A 19,203-nucleotide genomic window follows, 5' to 3' on the forward strand; every position below is an offset into this window, starting at 1 on the left:
GCTTCCACTGGGATCGAACTCAAATCGTGAGCAGAGAGTTTGACTGCAGTACTGCAGCTTTACCACTCTGTGCCACAGGGCTACCCTGTATCTACTCAACCGCAAAATGACTCCAGGAGAAGCCTTTGGTTCCCCATGGCAGTATCTGCTACTTCTCCAATGAAGACTAGAACTTGGAAGGACAAGATGCACAGGTTTTGTACTACTTGGTGTTCACTTTTCGACTTCTCTCTCTATGTAAACTGAGCTAGACTGGTTGGGGGGGGGGGTGTTGCTCTTGCTTCTCTTTGGCACTTCACACAGTTGGCTAGTCCATGGGCAAAATATGCCATCCAAAGAAACCTGGCTATGATTTATTTAAATATTTATACATTGCCTTTTTATGTAATTATCTTCATGGTACTTTATAGCCTAAAACAAACAGCAATACACATTTTTGCATAGGTTCCATCCACCTGTGGCCCCATCTGCAGATAGCTAAATCTGTGGATCACAGCCACACAGAGACTAAACAGATGTTTCTGCAAACTCAGGGGACCCCCTAGGTTTGAGAAAAATCTGAGTGGGGGGGTTTAAATTCCACTGGTGCAGCAGCCCAGGAACCATGCTGGGCTTGGCAGCAGAAGTGCGGTAGGCCAGGAGACATGCTGCACTTGGCAGCACAGAAGTCCAGGAGCCATGCTGGGTCCAATAGCGGAGGTGCGGCAGCCTCCCCACTCTGTTTTCTGTGGCTTCCCAGATCTGTTCCAAGTGAGCTACAGAGAGCAAGAGGCAGCTGGGGGGAAGCCTCTGCTGGCTTGCTTGGAGCAGTTCCAGGTGAGCCAGCAGAGACTCTCCCCCGCCCCCTGAAGCTTGCCTGGAGCTGCTCTTGGCAAGCCACAGAGAGTGATGTTAAGGAGGGAAATATTTGCCGGGTGGCTTGGAGCTACTCTGGGTGAGCCATCAGAAAGCTGTTGGGGAGGCCGGGACTCCATGCTGGGCTCAGTGAGGGGGCAGAGAATTGGATTCTCTCCTATGAGTCTAGTGGGGCCCCCTTGTTTTGCTATGTTTTTCACTCAGCTTTTTTAATTTAAATTTTTAATTTTTTTTAAATTTAATTGAAACAAAGAGAAGTTTTGCCATTGTTTTGTCAAGCTGGGCTGTCTTTCTGTTCTTCTGTGCTTACAACTCATCATGAAGAATGAAATGAAGGAAATTAAAAATGTCCCTGTCTACACTATTTCCTTGCTGAGAAATGTGTGGTGTAGAGGTTTAAGTGCTAGACTAGGAACAGGGAGACCTGAAATAAACAAAAACCTTTTTCTCTGCATCATCATTCTAGCAGTGGCAATCTAGGTTTGCTCTTTAGGAAAAGGGAGATCTTTGGAACCAAGCAATTGAAGCTTTGTTGTAAACCACTCAATTGATGAGGTGCATATGCACACCTCTATAGATGGTCACTGATGTTTATTCAACTATCTATGCAACACACGGTTACTAAAATTCAAAGTAGTCTCATTTTGATTTACGTCTTGGTAAGAAGCAAAGTGCTTCTTTATGTTCTTTACAAACTTTAAGTTTACATCAAATAACCAACTCGCTCTGTCACCCAGACAAAGTGTTTACATTTTTGACCTCATTTTCCATGCCTATTAAAACTGAGCAGTGATGGTTACTTGGTGAGGCAGAACTCCTTTGGTTTTTAAAGAACTTTTGATGGTCTATGAATGACAGCAACTGCAATGTAAGCTAACCAAACCTTTTATACTTTATTAAATCAGTGCAAGATATAAAGGAAAGGACAGCCCATACAACTGCGGTACTGAACTTCAGAGACTTGATAGCAGTGAAAAAGGTGGACAGAAGAGGTTCCTTTAGTGTGAACAGGGAATGATTACTGAGAGAAAGGGACCTCTTGGCCATGGTCATTGGCCAGGGAACCAACAAATATTGGGAGGCTGCACCCTTTTTTACAGCAAAAACGTATCTGTCAGCTGCACTGTTCTTTATGGACTGTTTAGGAAAATTTAACCTCTTTCATTTTCTCTGCATCTTTTAAAAATGTAAAATGTTAAATATTTAATGTAAATGTACAGAGCCTTAGTGGCAGGCAAACAAAATTAATACAGAAAGCTGGTGATTCTTGTATGGAAATACACAACAGAGACACCTTGAAACATTTAGAGTTTTAGCCTCAGCAAAGGCTTGCTTCTGCCTGAGGCAAAGAATTCTACTTCGTGGGGTGTGAATCTCTCTCTGTGTGTATATGAGTGAGAGAGAGAGAGAGAGAGACAGAGACAGAGAGAGATGAGGGAGGCCCAGTTCAGCATTGCCATGGCCTTTTAGTCATCATCATCATTAAAAACAGTCTCTGGTGTTATTTTCTCAGTATGCTTCACATAAACCTCCCAACCCCCACCTCCTATCCCTGGCATTTTTAGATCTGTGCCAAAGACTGAGAACGCCCTCAAAGCAGTAGGTTCTCTATTCATATCAACACAGTTCAGCACGATGGTGCCTCAGATGTCTAATAATAGTGCTCCACAAATCCTACACTGATGAGGTAACATCACTTTTTATACGTGAAGGAAGGAGGGTGCGTGCACAGTGCAATGAACAGCAAGTGCTAGCTGAGAGCAGTTAGAGTGGAGGTGTAATGTACTCAGCTGCCACTCACAGAACCCTTTCCCCCCTCAAAAATGTTCCCCCACACTCTGGTGGGGAAATTATATATTTGTATGCCCAAGCCATTCTAACACAAGGCAGACTCATGGTTAAATTAGGTTACAGTCGCCTTTACAGTGGCAGGTAGCCAATATTTCACTGTTCTGAAAGTGAAAAGGCTCCACCCACTTTAATAAAAACACTGGAGTGATTGTGCAGGACCTACATTAATCCAAGGGTGATTCATAAACTGAGAAATTGTCATCCGCTCAGTTGGATCCGTCTTCAACAACAGACGAATTAGCTGCTTAGCTGGGGGGAAAAAAAGAGTTCAGCATAAATGACAAATGCCTACAAAGTTCAGACAAGAGGACAAAACCTTGGAAAATTAAAAAAAAACCTGTTGACCACCATATACTCTCTTTTAAAACCAGCATTCAAGGTAAAAACAAGATTGACACCTACACATGACTACAAAATATGCATATAGCCCCATTTAAAGATGAGCTGTAAAAGGGCAGAAAACTGGTGGAGGAGAAAGTTAATTAAGTATACTGAGCTGCAAAACAGTCTTTTGCAGTTGTAATGCGTCATTCTAGACTCATGTTTGACAGCCTGTTCCTAATAAGATGTACCCAGAAGTGCCACTAAGTTCAATGGGACTTGATTCCATGTAAGTTTTATTGGGACTGCGGGTCAAAATAGTTTGTATCTTAGCTATCACATGTTGTCAAGTGTCTCCAGCTCCTAGCCCCATAACATGGAGAGGAGGCAACTGAGAGATGATATGATCACCATCTTCAAGTACTTGAAGGGCTGTCATATAGAGGATGGTGTGGAATTGTTTCCTGTGGCCCCAGAAGGTAGGACCAGAACCAATGGGTTGAAATTAAATCAAAAGAGTTTCCAGCTCAACATTAGGAAGAACTTCCTGATCATTAGAGCGATTCCTCAGTGGAACAGGTTTCCTCGGGAGGTGGTGGGCTCGCCTTCCTTGGAGGTTTTTAAACAGAGGCTAGATGGCCATCTGACAGCAATGCAGATCCTGTGAATTTAGGGGGAGGTGTTTGTGAGTTTCCTGCATTGTACAGGGGGTTGATGACCCTGGAGGTCCCCTTCCAACGCTATGATTCCATGGAAGCACTTAATGTGCTGTGCCAGAAATATTGTTAAAATTTCTAATATTACTTGAATCTTGAGTCACTGAAATATGGCAAATGCTGATTTAAATGCTACATGTTACTAGAGATGTGAATTCAAGAATACTCATGCTTCTTAATTCTTGTTAGGAAAATGACAATGATTTATACCTATAAAATAAACCCTTGGAGAACGTGCTGTATCATAGCTCACAGTGACGGTGGCTCACTGGTAGAGCATCTGCTTGGGAAGCAGAAGGTCCCAGGTTCAATCCCTGGTATCTCCAAAAAAGGGTCCAGGCAAATAGGTGTGAAAAACCTCAGCTTGAGACCCTGGAGAGCCGCTGCCAGTCTGAGAAGACAATACTGACTTTGATGGACCAAGGGTCTGATTCAGTATAAGGCAGCTTCATATGTTCATGTTCATAGCTGCAAAACAGTAGAGAGTCCAGTAGCACCTTTAAGACTAACAAATCTTATAGCAGAATAAGCTTTCAAGAAACACAGCTTTCTTCATCAAATGCATGGAGGTTATGTAGAAACTGGCCAGAGATATATAGGTGATAAGGGGAAGGGGGAGTGGATGCAGGAAGTGAGTGCCATGTAAATGCAAAGCAGTTGCAAAAGTCATTAAAAAAGTAGAATGCACAATCCAGGCTGAGCGTGACCACTTCCTTTTATTGATGAATCTGAATGGAATACCTGAAAGGGAAACACAGTCATTTCTGGTAATGAGATAACCACCCGAAGTCCCTATTTAATCCAAGTCTGACTAGTCAAATCTACATATGAATTCCAATTCAGCAGCTTCCCATTGGATTTTGGTTTTGAAATGTTCCTGTTGAACTATGGTGACCTTTAAGTCCTTGATGGAATATCCTGGTAGACTCCTACTGGCAGGGCCAGCATGTGGGAATAGGCAAGGTAGGTGGCCACAGGTGTTTAAGGGTCAGTGTGAGTGGGGAAGGGGAGGGGGTGCCCACCTCTGCCCCCCACACTCTTCCCAGCTCCCTCTGAAGCAGGAGAGGGCTGGGTACGTGGCAGGCTGAGAATTCTTTCTCGGCTCAGAGAGTGCACCGTCCCGATGACATCACTTCTGGTGATGTCATTGGGCCACACGTACTTTGCACACATGGATAGTGTCCTGGGGAGGCGGGGCGCAGGGTTCTGCCTGGAACGGCAGAAGCTCTAGCATCAGGGCTGCCTACTGGTTTCTGGATATTGCCATTATCATAGCTGTATCATAACTGTATCCCTTCCTAATGTGTACTTGGAACCCACTTCTCAGTTCTGGCTTGGCAATGCTGATGCAAAGGGGTCTTATTCCTAACAATGATTATACCAATTAACACCTTAGGGCAGGGGTGTTGAACACCCAATAGAGCAATGCAGAGAATTAAGAATAATAATGAAGCTAGACTGCCTTGTAAGAAATTTTATAGCACCATTTTAAGGTTTTAAATTTATAAATCATTTATATGCGTTTTGCTTTTAAAATCATAAGGTATTGTTAATGCTGTGTTATGATTGTGAGCCGCCCAGAGTCCATGTGTGGAGTGGGCGGCATACAAATTTAAGGTAAATAAAATAAATAAATAAATACAAATTTGTTATGAGGGCCTGATCTGACGTAAATGGGATTTTGTTGGGTTGGGCCGTGCATGTTATAAAATGTAATGCCAGGTAGCAGATATACAAACTTTATAAAGGACACAATTAAAGGTATTATTTTTACGTACAATACAAACTTGCTTAAAACATTAACACTCTTGCAATATTTTGTTTATTTAACAGTCTTTGGTAACTGACACATCTTGCTCTGAATTACTGTATTAAAATCTGGAGACAATGTCCATGTTGTAGCATTCTTGAGCATGCTGTTCAGCCTTGTATCTGAAACCTGTAAACGTACTTTTGATTTTTTCACATTCATTACAGAAAAGAGCTGTTCACAGACATACATTGCCCAAACATAGAGAGAATGTTAGAAGCAAAATACTTAAGTTGGGGATAATTAGGACCCAGAAACTGGTAAAATTTGCTGATGTCAACTTCTGAAAGCTTATTTTTCAGTACAGTATCACACTACAGAACAATTAGGGCCAAGAGCCCCTATAACCTAAGCATATATTTTGGGGATAGAAGTTGGGACATGATCACCTTTGAAATCTCCACCAGGAGATGCCTAAGACCTCTCACCAATCCTAAAGGATGTTCTCTTCCCAAGATGCACTTCGGGCCTTTTTTCTAATTGCTCCTCTTGCCTCTGCCATATCCTCTCCACCTTAGGTACCTCACTCATGTCCCCAGTCATCCCTGACCCCGCCCCCCCATGTTCTCTGCTTGGTCATGGTCTGCTACTCGCTCCCCTCTCCCTGCACAAGCCAAACATCTGGATGCCCCTCATCCGAGTAAACCCCATGTGCTGCCTGGCCTCCTCCTACCATATCTAACTCTTCCATTACTTCTAGGTCTGGAGAAGCCTTATCTGGGTCAGATTAGCACTCAATGGCACTCACAACATCCTCCTCCTTAGCTGAATAAAAATCTTCCTCCTGTCCCTGCTTCTAATGCCTCTGCTGCTTCCCCCTTCCATGTGCTGCTTCCATATGTCCCGCTAAGCCTGCCCATCCTCCGGTCAGCTTGCTCTGTGATTGGACTCTCTGTCTGGCTTAGACCCAGGCATCATCCCCTGCGCTTAACTCTCTCAGACAAGTTCATTCAGGGCTTGGAAATCTTATGTTTGAGAACTGTCTAGCTCTGATCTACTGGCTTCTCTTTTAAAACCAAAGGGGAATACATCCCCCTGCACCTTATCTACATCCATCCATGCAACTGCTGGTCTTAAAGTCTCTTCCCTCCCCACACTCAAAATTAAATGCCAGATCCCTTGCAGAAAAAGGCCTCGGTGCTTTGCTTGGATCTTTTTCCCTCCAGCATGCCCTGTGCTGTAATGCTTGAGTTCACTACCCCTTCCCACCTTCCTGCTCCCTTTCCCACTTTGCCAGCCTGCCTCCCCCTCTTGCCTAGCACCTGGCACACCCCCCAAAATCCTGGCTGCACCTGGTCCCACTCTTGCCTTTGCCTGGCTATTTCTCACTCATTTTCCCCTGCCTTGTCTTTATACACTGCTTTTCCCTCCCCTCCCCACTCTTTTCCTGGCCAACCAACCACATTCCTCAGCTCCTGCCCATCTCCCCATACTACCTGAGCTCCTTGTCCCACTCTTATAGCACCTCCCTTGTTGCCAATGTCTCAGGTTTTGCATGCTGCCTGCTCCACTCTGCAAATGCACTCTGGACTCACTTTTCATTCAGTCCCCCTTCCCACTGTAACAACATGAAGGGAAAGAGGAGTTGAGGGGGAGGTGGACCCAGCAGACCAGACCAACAGAAAAACCTCCAAAACCACACACACACAGTAGCAAGGAGAAAAAAAGAAGACCCTCCCTGACTGTTCAGGCTCCTACCGCTGGTTCCTCCTGAAGCTCCAAGCAATGCTGGGGCGGGAGGTTGTGCAGGAACTGATGGAAATGGCTTTTGGCCCAATCCACTTCATTCATTTGGGGGGGGGGTAGAAGAGAGCCACAAAGGGCACACTCCCCTTGGCAGTTGACAGTGAGGTTCCAGGAGCCCAGCTGAGTCCCAGGAGGCCGCCACTGCAGTGTGGCTTGGCCCTGTGAGACTGGCTGGCAAGCTAGGCCCCAGGAGAGGTTTCCTCTTTCTTTCTTTCTTTCTTTCTTTCTTTCTTTCTTTCTTTCTTTCTTTCTTTCTTTCTTTCTTTCTTTCTTTCTTTCTTTCTTTCTTTCTTTCTTTCTTTCTTTCTTTCTTTCTTTCTTTCCTAGTGCCCTGGTCAAGCCAGCCAGAGCAGTGCTCCAGTGCACGCTGACTCAACAACAAACAAACAAAAAAACCCTGGTTCCCTCCGCCTCTCTCCCTTTTGCCGCTTGCTCATGGGCCAGATTAAAGCTCTGGGCTGGCCAGTTCTGGCTCACAGGCACCCCTGTCTTAGGGCTAGTTTATGATCTATCACTTCTACAGATGTCCCAGAGGGGGGAGAAAGATCTACTGCATGGGTTTTGCTTCACACTTTTTTCTCTCTCTTTTAAAGACCTGTGCACTTCCTAGATTGTTAGAAAGACCTTCTCACTGACAGAGGGGGATTTGATACCTGGCACACAATCCTAAAATGGCTTTAAATCTCCACCATCCTCTCCACCAAAGGAAACTGGCATTTCTGCCCTACATGGGCACTTGGAAGGATGACATTTTTGGCTTTCAAAATGCTCAAAATTTAGGTTTCTTGGGGGTGTTTGAAGTAGTACAGGCATAGCTACACCAGCTCAGACTGAGAAGGCAGATGCTTTATTTTATCTGGCAGATACGTAAGGTATGTTCCTCTTGTTATATATGTCAGCTATAACTATCAGATGGCTATGACTTTGCCAACAAAATTGGCCCTGAGGTGACAAAGCATCTTGCATGCAGCATCAATGAGCTACTTATAATTCTTAACACAAGCTTCCTCCTCACTCTGTTTCATATAAATGGCTCTGGGAATCATCACATCTGAAAAGCTGCTGCTGTAGTAGTGTCAACTAATCACCCATTGGCATGACATGCAGAAGCTAGTACAAGATGCCACGGGGAGGGAAGATGCACTAGCCCAATACTCATCCCTAGAGCTCATTTCTGTCTCCATTTTTGCTGGGTCCCCACCCTCTTTTAGCTGCATCATGACCTCAAAGTAGAGTTTGCAAAAAAATAATTGGGAAATATAATTAAATGTAGCTTTGTTCAATATCTTCTGGATTTCTGGGTATATTAGCACTAATTTGACTTCTGTTAGTGATCAAGAATTGAATATTCATTTTCTTGCAGTCTAGGTGTATGTGTGTGACTAGGTAGTTGAACAAAATCCTGAATAAAACAAAATTTTAGGAGACTGCAATAATCACAATGTAAAAGACATAGCACACCTTTGTTTCTTAAAAAGAAACTTCTCTAATTCATCCATCACAAATACATGTGTATTAGAAAAACACAGCAATTTATTTACCTTCATCAGATACTTCTGACCATTCAGGATTTGGAAATCCATACTGTCCCATTCGAATTCTTCTCTTCATTCCTGGGGAGATGGCTTGGCCGGTGTTGGAATAGAAGGGAGGGAACCCACACAAACTGCAAAAAAGAGTCACCAAAAAATTAGCTTGTGGTAAGTAGGCAATTGATGCATCTCCCCTCTGGTCCCATGCAGAATCACAGATGTCTGCCAACTGTCCCTATGATGGAATGAGTAATAACCCCCAGTGACTAATTTTTCTTGGTGCAGCATAAATGGAAATATCATTAATGTGCCACTGGAATCAGGAATGGAAGTGGGCTGGGATATAAGGGAAATGCCTGCTCATGCCTGACATATCAAGGACTATGTTTGTTAATCTGTCCCCCCCTTTACTTTCACACTTACAGAATGTACATGATGACACCAAGAGACCACATGTCACAGGATTTATCATACTTCTCAGGACCAAGAACTTCTGGGGCTGGATGGGGAAGAATGATCAGAAGGAATTTTATTTTCCCTCCAAAACAATAATTGGTGACTACTTGACAAATATGCTTTAAATATTCAAGTGTAAATACAATGGATACTGGGGAAGTTTACTAAATATTCAAAGTGGTTCAAGAAGAAGAAGAAGATATTGGATTTACATCCCGCCCTCCACTCCGAAGAGTCTCAGAGCGGCTCACAATCTCCTCTACCTTCCTCCCCCACAACAGACACCCTGTGAAGTGGGTGGGGCTGGAGAGGGCTCTCACAGCAGCTGCCCTTTCAAGGACAACCCCTGCTAGAGCTATGGCTGACCCAAGGCCATGCCAGCAGGTGCAAGTGGAGGAGTGGGGAATCAAACCCGGTTCTCCCAGATAAGAGACCGCACACTTAACCACTACACCAAACTGGCTCTCCAAGAAATTTGTTGTTCTTCGTGCCCCCTTCCCTATGCCCCTAGAACTATTAAATGGAAAGGCAGACATGAGACAGACTCACCTACATAATAGGGCGTATAACAAGGGGTCTGCAGTGCATTCTGTATTGTTGTCTCTTTGGCAAACCCAAAGTCTGTAAGTTTGAGCACTGCATCCTTTCCTTTGGATGTATATAGCAGGTTTTCTGGCTGTAATGGTACAAAGAGAAAATAATAATAATAATAATACCACAGATTTATACCCCGCCCTTCTCTCTGAATCAGAGACTCAGAGCAGCTTACAATCTTCTTTCTGTTCTTCCCCCACAACAGACACCCTGTGAGGTGAGTGGGGCTGAGAGGGCTCTCACAGCAGCTGCCCTTTCAAGGACAACCCTTGTGAGAGCTATGGCTGACCCAAGGCTATTCCTGCAGCTGCAAGTGGAGGAGTGGGGAATCAAACCTGGCTCTCCCAGATAAGAGTCCGCACACTTAACCACTACACCAAAGTGGATGTTCCATTCTTTTGCACTGATGGGTATGTCACTCAGGAGAAACTATCAATAGTTTAAAATGTAGCAATCTCTACTTAAGCAAACACTCCATTTTCTCAGTTCTATCTTTTTAAACACATTTGGCTCCTAATAGCTACATATTTATAAATTTCAGATCATGATCTTGGTGTTGAAAAATTAAAACCAGAAGTAATCACGATTTTCTTGTAAGTCACTGCAGTCATTTTGCTTTTATGGTCTCATTTTTTCTTCTCTCTGCCAAAACACTTTCAAGCCTCACCTTAACATCTCTATGGGCAATGTTCATTGCATGTAGATGTTGGATGGCTGTTCCAATGTCTCTCACTATTTCAGAGGCCTCTAGAAATATAATTTTAGAGAAAGATCACATTAATATACCCACTATATTTTAGAAATATTCAACCAGGCAATGCTTTCTGACTAGCAACTAGCTTGTTTGTTTACAGGACTAGTGTCAAGACAGGGAAAAACTAAAATTAGCCTCGGCAGCTGTGTTTTGGTTTTGCAAATGAATGTGCCCCCACACTTTCTTCTTAAACTAATGCCTGCTCCTCAGCTCCTTGGCTCAGAAGATACCTTACTCAAAATGGCAGAATCCTTGCAAGAACCTAAAATGCACTGAATAGCAGAACTGTGTGTAATGATTTGAGTCTCCATTTTTTCTACATACACATACCCCTACTCCTTTCCTCTACACAACATGCTCACTTTTTCTTTTCACATTCTACCTTTTTCTGTGAAAGCTTGGTCTCCACGCTCTTGGATCCTGCTGAACAGCTCTCCTCCTTCCATGCTGTGAACAAAGGATGCACACAGAGAAGACTCAACACACAAGCACAAAAGGGTGCCCCATTTCATTAGCTCACTTTTATGGATACCACTGTTTTTCCACTGCACATCTACAATGTATTTCTAATATTTTTATTGGTTTAAAATGGTGACTAGTAAACAGTTACAGGGACGTGATAATAGAGGCAAATAAGTCTTAATAGTTTTACCACTAGTAATGTGTAAAATCTGATATGAAGAACTATCCTGCTTGGATTTTTGACTGTGCATTTGCTGAATAATGAATTGTTTATAGGACCAACCTCTCCTGCTCACTTATATTTAGAACTTGGGATGGGTCTGGAAAGCAAGGTGGCAACTGAGAAGGCAGCAACCTTCCCTTGCTCACCCTTAAGATGCAGATCTAGAAATATCCATGGAGATTTATTTAATGTACTCCATAGAAGAGTACTGTCTTTGCAGCATGCTGAAAGTTGACAGCTGGTGCAGAAAACAGTAGCTCACGTTACTAGAGACCTATTCAGAAGACAAAATCATGAAAATGTGATCATGGGGCAGGCCACACTTTAAACCCTCAACTCCAGATTTTCAGCTGAAATGTCAGAATGGAACCTGGCTGTGTGATCACAATCCTGGAAAAAACTTGGCTGCTTATTGCTGCCAGAAAATCTGGGCTGTTGAGGTAGAGCCCTAAACAGGTAAAGCTGTACATGCATAAGCAAGCAGACGTTTGAACAGATGGGTGTAAGTTCTCCCCTTCTACATACAAATTGACTCTCCACAGATGTGATGTCTGAATAAGTTGCAGCAGGGAGGCTAAAAATACATTTTACTGGCGTTTCTGTGCAGTATCCTCTAGTCTAGGCCCAAGTTAAAGTACTTGTGATCTATAAAAATCCCAATTAGGATTTCCAGTCTCAGCTTAGAAACTGATAAGAGGGTTGGGGATGGGGATGTGTGTGTGTGTGTGGAGGGAAACCCAGAAGTAATGTACAGTAGGTTAGGAATAGCTGGAAAGTCTACAGCTCCCCTGGAAAAACCTGGAAGTGACCTTGATGTTGCTTTAAAAAAAGTATTCATTTATTTTGTGCAGAAAAGGACAAAGAGGATTGCCAGCAGAGAACTCCTGCCATAGCGGGAGGCCTGGCAGCCCTAGTCTCAATGGAGGGTTTGGGCCCACCATGGCTGCTTCCCTATAGCCTTTCGTAAGCATTACAAATGATCAGAAGTGCTTGCTTAACATCCCTGATCTTCATGCAAAGGCATATAGAAGTGGGTTCTCTGTGCTGTATCAGAACTCTCTTCTCTTGCAGCTTGCAGTTAATTCCAAGGAAGCAGGATAAGATGCTGCTCCATCATTAGTTCTTTTGACAACTCTTTTCTCCATACAACCTACTGAAATGCAATGTGACCATCCTGCTTCATCTTAGCAGAAGGAAGGAGCGTGGCAAAGAGACTGGTAGAGAAGCAGTGACTGCATAGTCTGCCAGCATGGTGTAATGATTGTAAGTGCCGGACTCTAATATGGAGAACCAAGTTTGATTCCCCACTCCTCCATCTGAAGGTGACCTTGGGCTAGTCTCTCTCAGCCCCACCTACTTCACAAGGTGCATGTTGTGGGGAGGGGAAGGAAATGTAATTGCAAGCCACTCTGAGGCTCCTTAAAGTAGAAAGTGGGGTATAAAAAGCCTACTCTTCTTCTGCCATTCATTAGGCAAGATTGCTTTGTTGAGATCTGGCAATGCAAGTTGGGCTAGTATTTAGGGATTGATTTTGTAAATAATAATCTGCCTTTCCCTAATAAGTCAATACAGAGTTATTTTATATTTTATATAAATGTTTAAAACATGGCCGATGAGACCAATTTTGCACACATTTAGGCTATTTAAACTCCGCTGAAGTCAATGAGCTTTAAGCTGCCTAACTGTGTGCAGGTTTACAGCCTAAATGAACAACCTGTTTGTCACTAGAAGCCTGCAGCACAATGAGTTTTAAAGTCTGTGATTTAATACACAGGCAGGCTCTTTGGAGAAAGCTGAATCATGCTATTAGCTGACCCTACTGGAAATAAACACAACAGACAGTGCTGCAGAAAGGCTAAGAGCAATCCCTGTAGCTCTCATACCATCAACATTCTGGAAGAGGTAAGGAATGAGGAGAAATCAGCAGAAACAGCAAAAGGAAATAAGTGGCTGGTAAAGCAAAAATTTAAACCTGGATCTATGAAGAAAGTGGTGTGAAGCCTCTGCATCATATGCCACAAAGGGATAAAAATGCTTGGGGTGTGGGAGAGAAATGTGATCCTAATAAAAATATTCAGAGTTGGCATGCAAATGATAGGCTTAAAAACAAGGAGGAAATATTGAGTAGTTTGCTTCATTGCCCTTGGGGTCATGCAACAATTCTTCTCCAGGTCAGTTTTGCCATGGATGCTGGATGTTTTTTTTTGGGGTGGGGGTGGGGTTTGCTATCTTCTGGGTGTGGAGCAGGTGTCACTGTGTGTGAGAGAAGAGGTATTTTTGAATTTCATGCATTGTACAGGTGGTTGGACTAGATAGCCCTGAAGATTCCTTCCAACTTTATGATTCTATATCACTGCTGATTTCAATGTGTCAGATGTTTACCTCCACACCAGTCCTTTCAACAGTGTGGATGACTGCTGGCAGGTACAAATATCAAATCATAAATGACTCCACCTTCTCCATTTTCTCCACTTTCCTGATAGCACAGGAAATGGCAGGCAAATTGTGTCACCTTACATCCATTTACTTACCACTCATCTTTATACAGGAACATCTATAAAATTATCCCAAAGGGCCTGCAACATATAAGCAATACCGACAGCAGGTACAAAAGTAGAAGGTCCTTTACATGTTTTTTTCCCCTAAGAAGCAGACTCCTTGTGTGTCTTAAAGGTCTTTGTCAGAATGTATGTTTATCATTCTCTTAGGATGACTGCAGAATATTTCTTTAGCAAACTAATATTTGAACAAAGATACAATTGCTTGCTAAAACTTGCTACATATAATTTCTTTGGTCACAATATGAGAGAATACAATACAGATTCTGTCCTTGAGCAAAACTACCTGCTCAAAATGCACAGAGCGCCTACTTCTTGAATAAATCATTTAGAGTGCCTGTGGCTTTTTTACTTCTGCATAGACACTTCCAACACTTCCTATTACATGAAGAGTGGAGAAAACAGTGTCTATGCAAAGTCAGTATGATGTGAAATGGGACTTTTCACTAGACTGTCCATGTACATCATGGGTTTAACCCAGGGCTTTTTTTGTAGAAAAAGCCCAGCAGGAACTCATTGGCATATTAGGCCACACCCCTTGATGTCACCATTGTTTCACATAGGGATTTTTTGTTGAAAAAGCTTAGCAAAAACTCATTTTCATATCAGGCCACACCCCCTGATGCCAAGCTAGCCGGAACTGCGTTCCTACTAAAAAAAAGCTCTGGGTTTACCTGCATTTTCAATATAGATGTTTGTGGGGAGAAATACATCTAGGCTGTGTACAGCAGCAGTTTGGCTCATGAGTGGATCTCAAACATGTAGGATTAACACACTTGAAACACAGAACTAGAATATGCCCTGTTTTCCTGGCTGCTGTTCAGCTGAAGGTGCCTGTGGGATGATCCGTGTTGCTCAACCGACCTAAGGAAATTCTATGCAAACCAACAGGACATTCATGCCTCCAGTAGGCTCAGGTCCTCCACTGCCATTACTTGCTGTGCAGTATATTAACATTAAAGTTGAAATGGGTCAGGTAGTACCAGCCGCAGTCAGGATCTACCCTCCAAGTATACTGGCATGGTTGCGCTCACAAGAGGGCAAGTTCCTGGAAGAAATCAGAGGGTTCTTAAGAGTGGAATGCCAGATGAAGTTGCTGGTGCTTCTCCATGCCCAGGATTGATTCTGACTAGAGAGAGGAAGTATCAACAGTGCAGCAAAGTCAATGTGGCATCAGCGAATAACATTTGGAGTAAATCAGGGCTTTTTAAAAGCAGGAATGCACAGGAACGCAGTTCCGGCTGGCTTGGTGTCAGTGGGTTTGGCCTAATATGCAAATTAGCTTCTGCTGGACTTTTCCCACAAAAATCCCTATGTGAAACAATGGTGATGTCAGAACATGTGCCCTAATATGCAAATGAGTTCTGGCTGGGCTTTTCCTACCAAAAAAGCTCTGAGTACAGTGAAAGAAAAGCAAGTAATAGAGAGAACAGTTTATATACACAGTACACAGAGAGAGGTGTACAATGAAGCTGTTTCCCCACTGAGCATTGTTTTAAGACTTTAGAAGACATTTCCAAAAAACGAGATGTGAGATTTATCTTGGATATCATGAGAAACCCACCAATGTTTCCAAGTAAGGGTTGCTATTTACTGAGCTCTTCCCAAAATATAGATTGGGTAAGAAAAACTGAATTGGCTCATACCATTCCATGATGATTAGGAGACATCTCTTCCCATGGTGTATATTTTCATAAACATCCAGGATGTGGACAATGTGGGGACAGCCTGAAGCCCGCCAGTGATAATCCACCTCCTGCCGTGCTTTTGGACTGTCATACAAGAGCTGCAAGAGGACAGGGAAGAGGAATATTATCAAACTACCCCATCTTGTCTGGATTTAGCTCACTATGCTTGTAATTCTAAGGGCATTGAAACCTATCAATTATGAGAACAAACTTGGCTGGACAATTGGGTTTCCCCAGAGCACTTAGAGACACTTGACTGACCTCGGAAATAGGCAATTTCATACAACCATACCTAATGATTTGGGAATAATCCATATCGATATTAGCTCTAGCCTTTGGTTACTCCTGTAAATTGCCAGAATACATTAGATACAATCTTGGTTTCACAGCCACTGTACACAGCTCAAACTGGAAGCACTGGACTCTAACAGAAACAGTTCTAACACTTTCATTTTCCACACAGAATGGGAGGCAGAAACGTGGGTAGGAGCTAAATCAGGACCAAGGAAAACCAGAGATTTGCTTTATATCCTCTCTGCTCTAGCAGGCATTAAATAAATTATAACAGGAGTTGTGTTTGTTCTGAACCCTCAGCTCAGCTCAGACCTTTCCCTAAACAAGAATAAAGTCATCCCCTGAGATCTAATAATTAAAAGCATTAGCAATGAAGAATGGAAACAGAGAGCACTATTGACAGCAACAACACCTAGTTTGAATGGAATCAAGAGGTCTGGGCTCTCCAGATATGGAAGGTTTGCTTTACATTCTAGCTGACACTAAAACTGGCAATTGCAAAGGGCACTCCAGGGCCTTAAAGCAACCATGGATTGTTTAAATACAGAATGACTGTATGAATATGCTTCCTGAATGTTAAACCAACTCCAGGCATTCCAAGGGTCACTGCCTGCATTCTTATGCTTCAGTCTCCACTCTATGCAGCAACAAGTTTATTTGGAGGCATCATCAACAAACACACTCCATCAGCCCCAGTGTTAGGGGTTCTGCCACTTGAGGCAGACCCCTGCGCCATGCCCCCTCCCCCCTGCAAGCTCCCTTTATGGAGCTTATCATGTGTGGCACGATGACTTTACCAGAAGTGGCGTCATCATGCAGAGTGGTGAGCAGGGGACGAGAGAGAAATGGGCAGCACACAAGAGTGCTGCCACACCGCCGCTTTCCCCCGTACTACTCTCTCTGGAGACTTCCAAGGAAGCCTCTGAAAAGCACACTGGTTTAATGGTGCCCAGCCGCTTTTGGTTGAGTGGCACTCTTCGGAGGCTTTGGTGCCGCTCAGCCGCTTTCAGCCTAAAAGGTTGAAATTTCTCCTTTCAGCTGGGCACCGTTAAAACAAGGAAGCTTCTGAAGGTCGTAGTGCACTGTGCAGTGCTTCTTCGATCCTGCCTTCAAGGCAGGATGCGAGGAGCACTCTGCGCAGGCAAGGGGGAGCAGGGGACGCCTAGTAGATCAGCCAGGTGGGGTAGCATCCTAGGCAAGTCGCCTACCCTGCCTACTCCCATGACCGGGCCTGACCTCTATCAAAATGCATCAAGGCCCAGATTAACCTTCAGAAAATGCTGTCGTTTCTCAGAATATCTTCCAAAATAATCTTGAGGATCCATTTCTTAATGCATATTATCACGATTACCTTCGGAAAATATTTTGAGAAAGAATTTTACAATAGTCCTTGATGTGTATCTGTATTTTTTTAAAAGCATAAAACCTCAGTAACAGAAAAGTAACCACATAACACACCAATAAAACATAACTTCCATTATGTATACTTGATGTGCATTAAATAATTTGCAAATGTGTGATGTTTCTTGTAGTTATGAGACAGAGCAAAGAATGGAAATCCTGGTCCTCCAAAAATCTCACTCATCCCTCCCCCCCACCCATTTCTCCAGACACTGTCCACCTACTTTCAAAATGTCTCCTTTCAGCTATAAAGCCTATATATATATTTTAATGAAAGCTACAATTGCCATAGCGTCCGTGGTACAGTACAGAAAGACTTGGTCTGATATGGCACAGTCAGCATTTTACCTTTGGAACATTTATTTAAAACTAGCTGTCTTTCTCCCTTGTGGAACTCAGGCTGGCTTACAATGCAAACAAAACATTATTTAAAAAACATAATAAAAACAACATTTATCAAACCCATAGAAGTCACAGTTTAAGAATTCCAAACAGGAATGCCAACAGCTAAATCAATCAATGTGTGTGTCTGTGTCTGCGTTAAGTGCCATCAACTCACTCTTGACTTATGGTGACCTCCAAAATTAATGTCCTCCAAAAGGTCCTGCTGTTAATAGATTTGCTCAAGTCTTGCAAACTGACAGCTGTGGCTTCCTTTATAGAGTCGATACATCTAATCTTTTTGTTTTTCTGCTGCCATCAACTTTTCTTAGCATTACTGTCTTTTCCAGTGACATGCAATCCTAAATAAAATGGTCACCAACTGTCTCTTGAAGATCAACAATGAGGGCCAGGTGCACCTACCTGTGGGCTCCATAAATGTGGGGCTGCCACAGAAAAGGTCCTCTGTCTCATGTACCCTCCACCAAATGAGAATCATTAATCGGCAGGAAAGTCATGAGAATTTCTCCCACAATCTTAATTTCTGGGCAGGAACATATGGGACAAGACATTCCTTCAGATACCTCAGTCCCAAGTCATGCAGGGCTTTAAAGGACAAAACTAACACCTTGGAATGGGAGAGGATTGGTAACCAGTGTAATTGCTGTAGCACAAGGGAAATATGCTCCTGATAGTTAGCTAAACCAGCAGTCTAGATGCAGCATTCTGCTTACAAACACCTTTCAAGGGTAGCCTCAAGTAGAGTGTGTTGCAATAGTCCTGCCTAGATGTAACCAAGACATGGTTAGATCTGACTGACCCAGGAACAGATGCAGTTGACACACCAGCTGGAGTTGGGCAAATGAACTCCAAGGCACAGCTGCCACCTGGTTTTCTATAGTAACTCCTGTGTCAAGCAGCACTCCCAAGCTGTGAAATGGGTTCAAGGAGGGTATAACACCATCCAAGGCTGGTGAGATCTGGTCCTTTGTCTGCCTTTCTACTAACTCAAAGGACCTCTGTCATGTCATAATTAAGGTTCGTCTTGTTCACCCCTCATCCAGCCCATTATTGACTCAAAGCACTGGTTCAGAACATCAAAGGCTTCCCTAGAATCAGAATGGGAATCATCTGTGTATTGATGATATTGCAGCCCATACCTCCTGATGACCTCTCCCATTGGCTTCATATAGATATTGAATAGCATGGGAGGATACAATGGAGCCCTGTGGCACCCTACAGGTCAACTCCATGAGGCAGAGCAGGAATCCTCCAACACTACCTTCTGAGACTGATCCCCCAGACTGGACTTGAACCACTGTAATGCAGTGCCTCATATGCCCCCAGTGCTGAGAGGCAGTTCAGTAGAATAATATGGTCGATAGTATCAATGGTCACTTCAAGATTCAGCAGAACTAGCAGGGTCACATTCCCCCTGTCTGGCTGTCCACACAGGTCATCAACCAAGGTGACCAGTCTCTGTAAATAATTAAATAATGTGCCAGAATGAGGACTAAACCAGATGCAGGATGGGCTGTTCTAACAAAGGCATGTACAGCTG

The 19,203-nt window shown here is 43.4% G+C and overlaps 1 protein-coding gene across 1 annotated transcript in view; it reads right to left on the reverse strand.

Annotated features, from left to right (window-relative positions):
- MAPKAPK3 (MAPK activated protein kinase 3) overlaps positions 1-19,203 on the reverse strand; it is a 138,839-nt gene that overhangs the window by 7,128 nt on the left and 112,508 nt on the right. Inside the window, exons 3-9 of the mRNA XM_060239997.1 lie at positions 15,525-15,664; positions 11,018-11,082; positions 10,549-10,628; positions 9,837-9,963; positions 9,255-9,330; positions 8,841-8,965; positions 2,870-2,955 (exon numbers count right to left, since the gene is read on the reverse strand). Coding sequence (XP_060095980.1) covers positions 2,870-2,955; positions 8,841-8,965; positions 9,255-9,330; positions 9,837-9,963; positions 10,549-10,628; positions 11,018-11,082; positions 15,525-15,664 — 699 coding nt within the window. The remainder of the gene's footprint in view (positions 1-2,869; positions 2,956-8,840; positions 8,966-9,254; positions 9,331-9,836; positions 9,964-10,548; positions 10,629-11,017; positions 11,083-15,524; positions 15,665-19,203) is intronic.

This window comes from Heteronotia binoei, chromosome 5 (genome assembly GCF_032191835.1).
Source record: "Heteronotia binoei isolate CCM8104 ecotype False Entrance Well chromosome 5, APGP_CSIRO_Hbin_v1, whole genome shotgun sequence".
Lineage (NCBI taxonomy): Eukaryota > Metazoa > Chordata > Lepidosauria > Squamata > Gekkonidae > Heteronotia > Heteronotia binoei.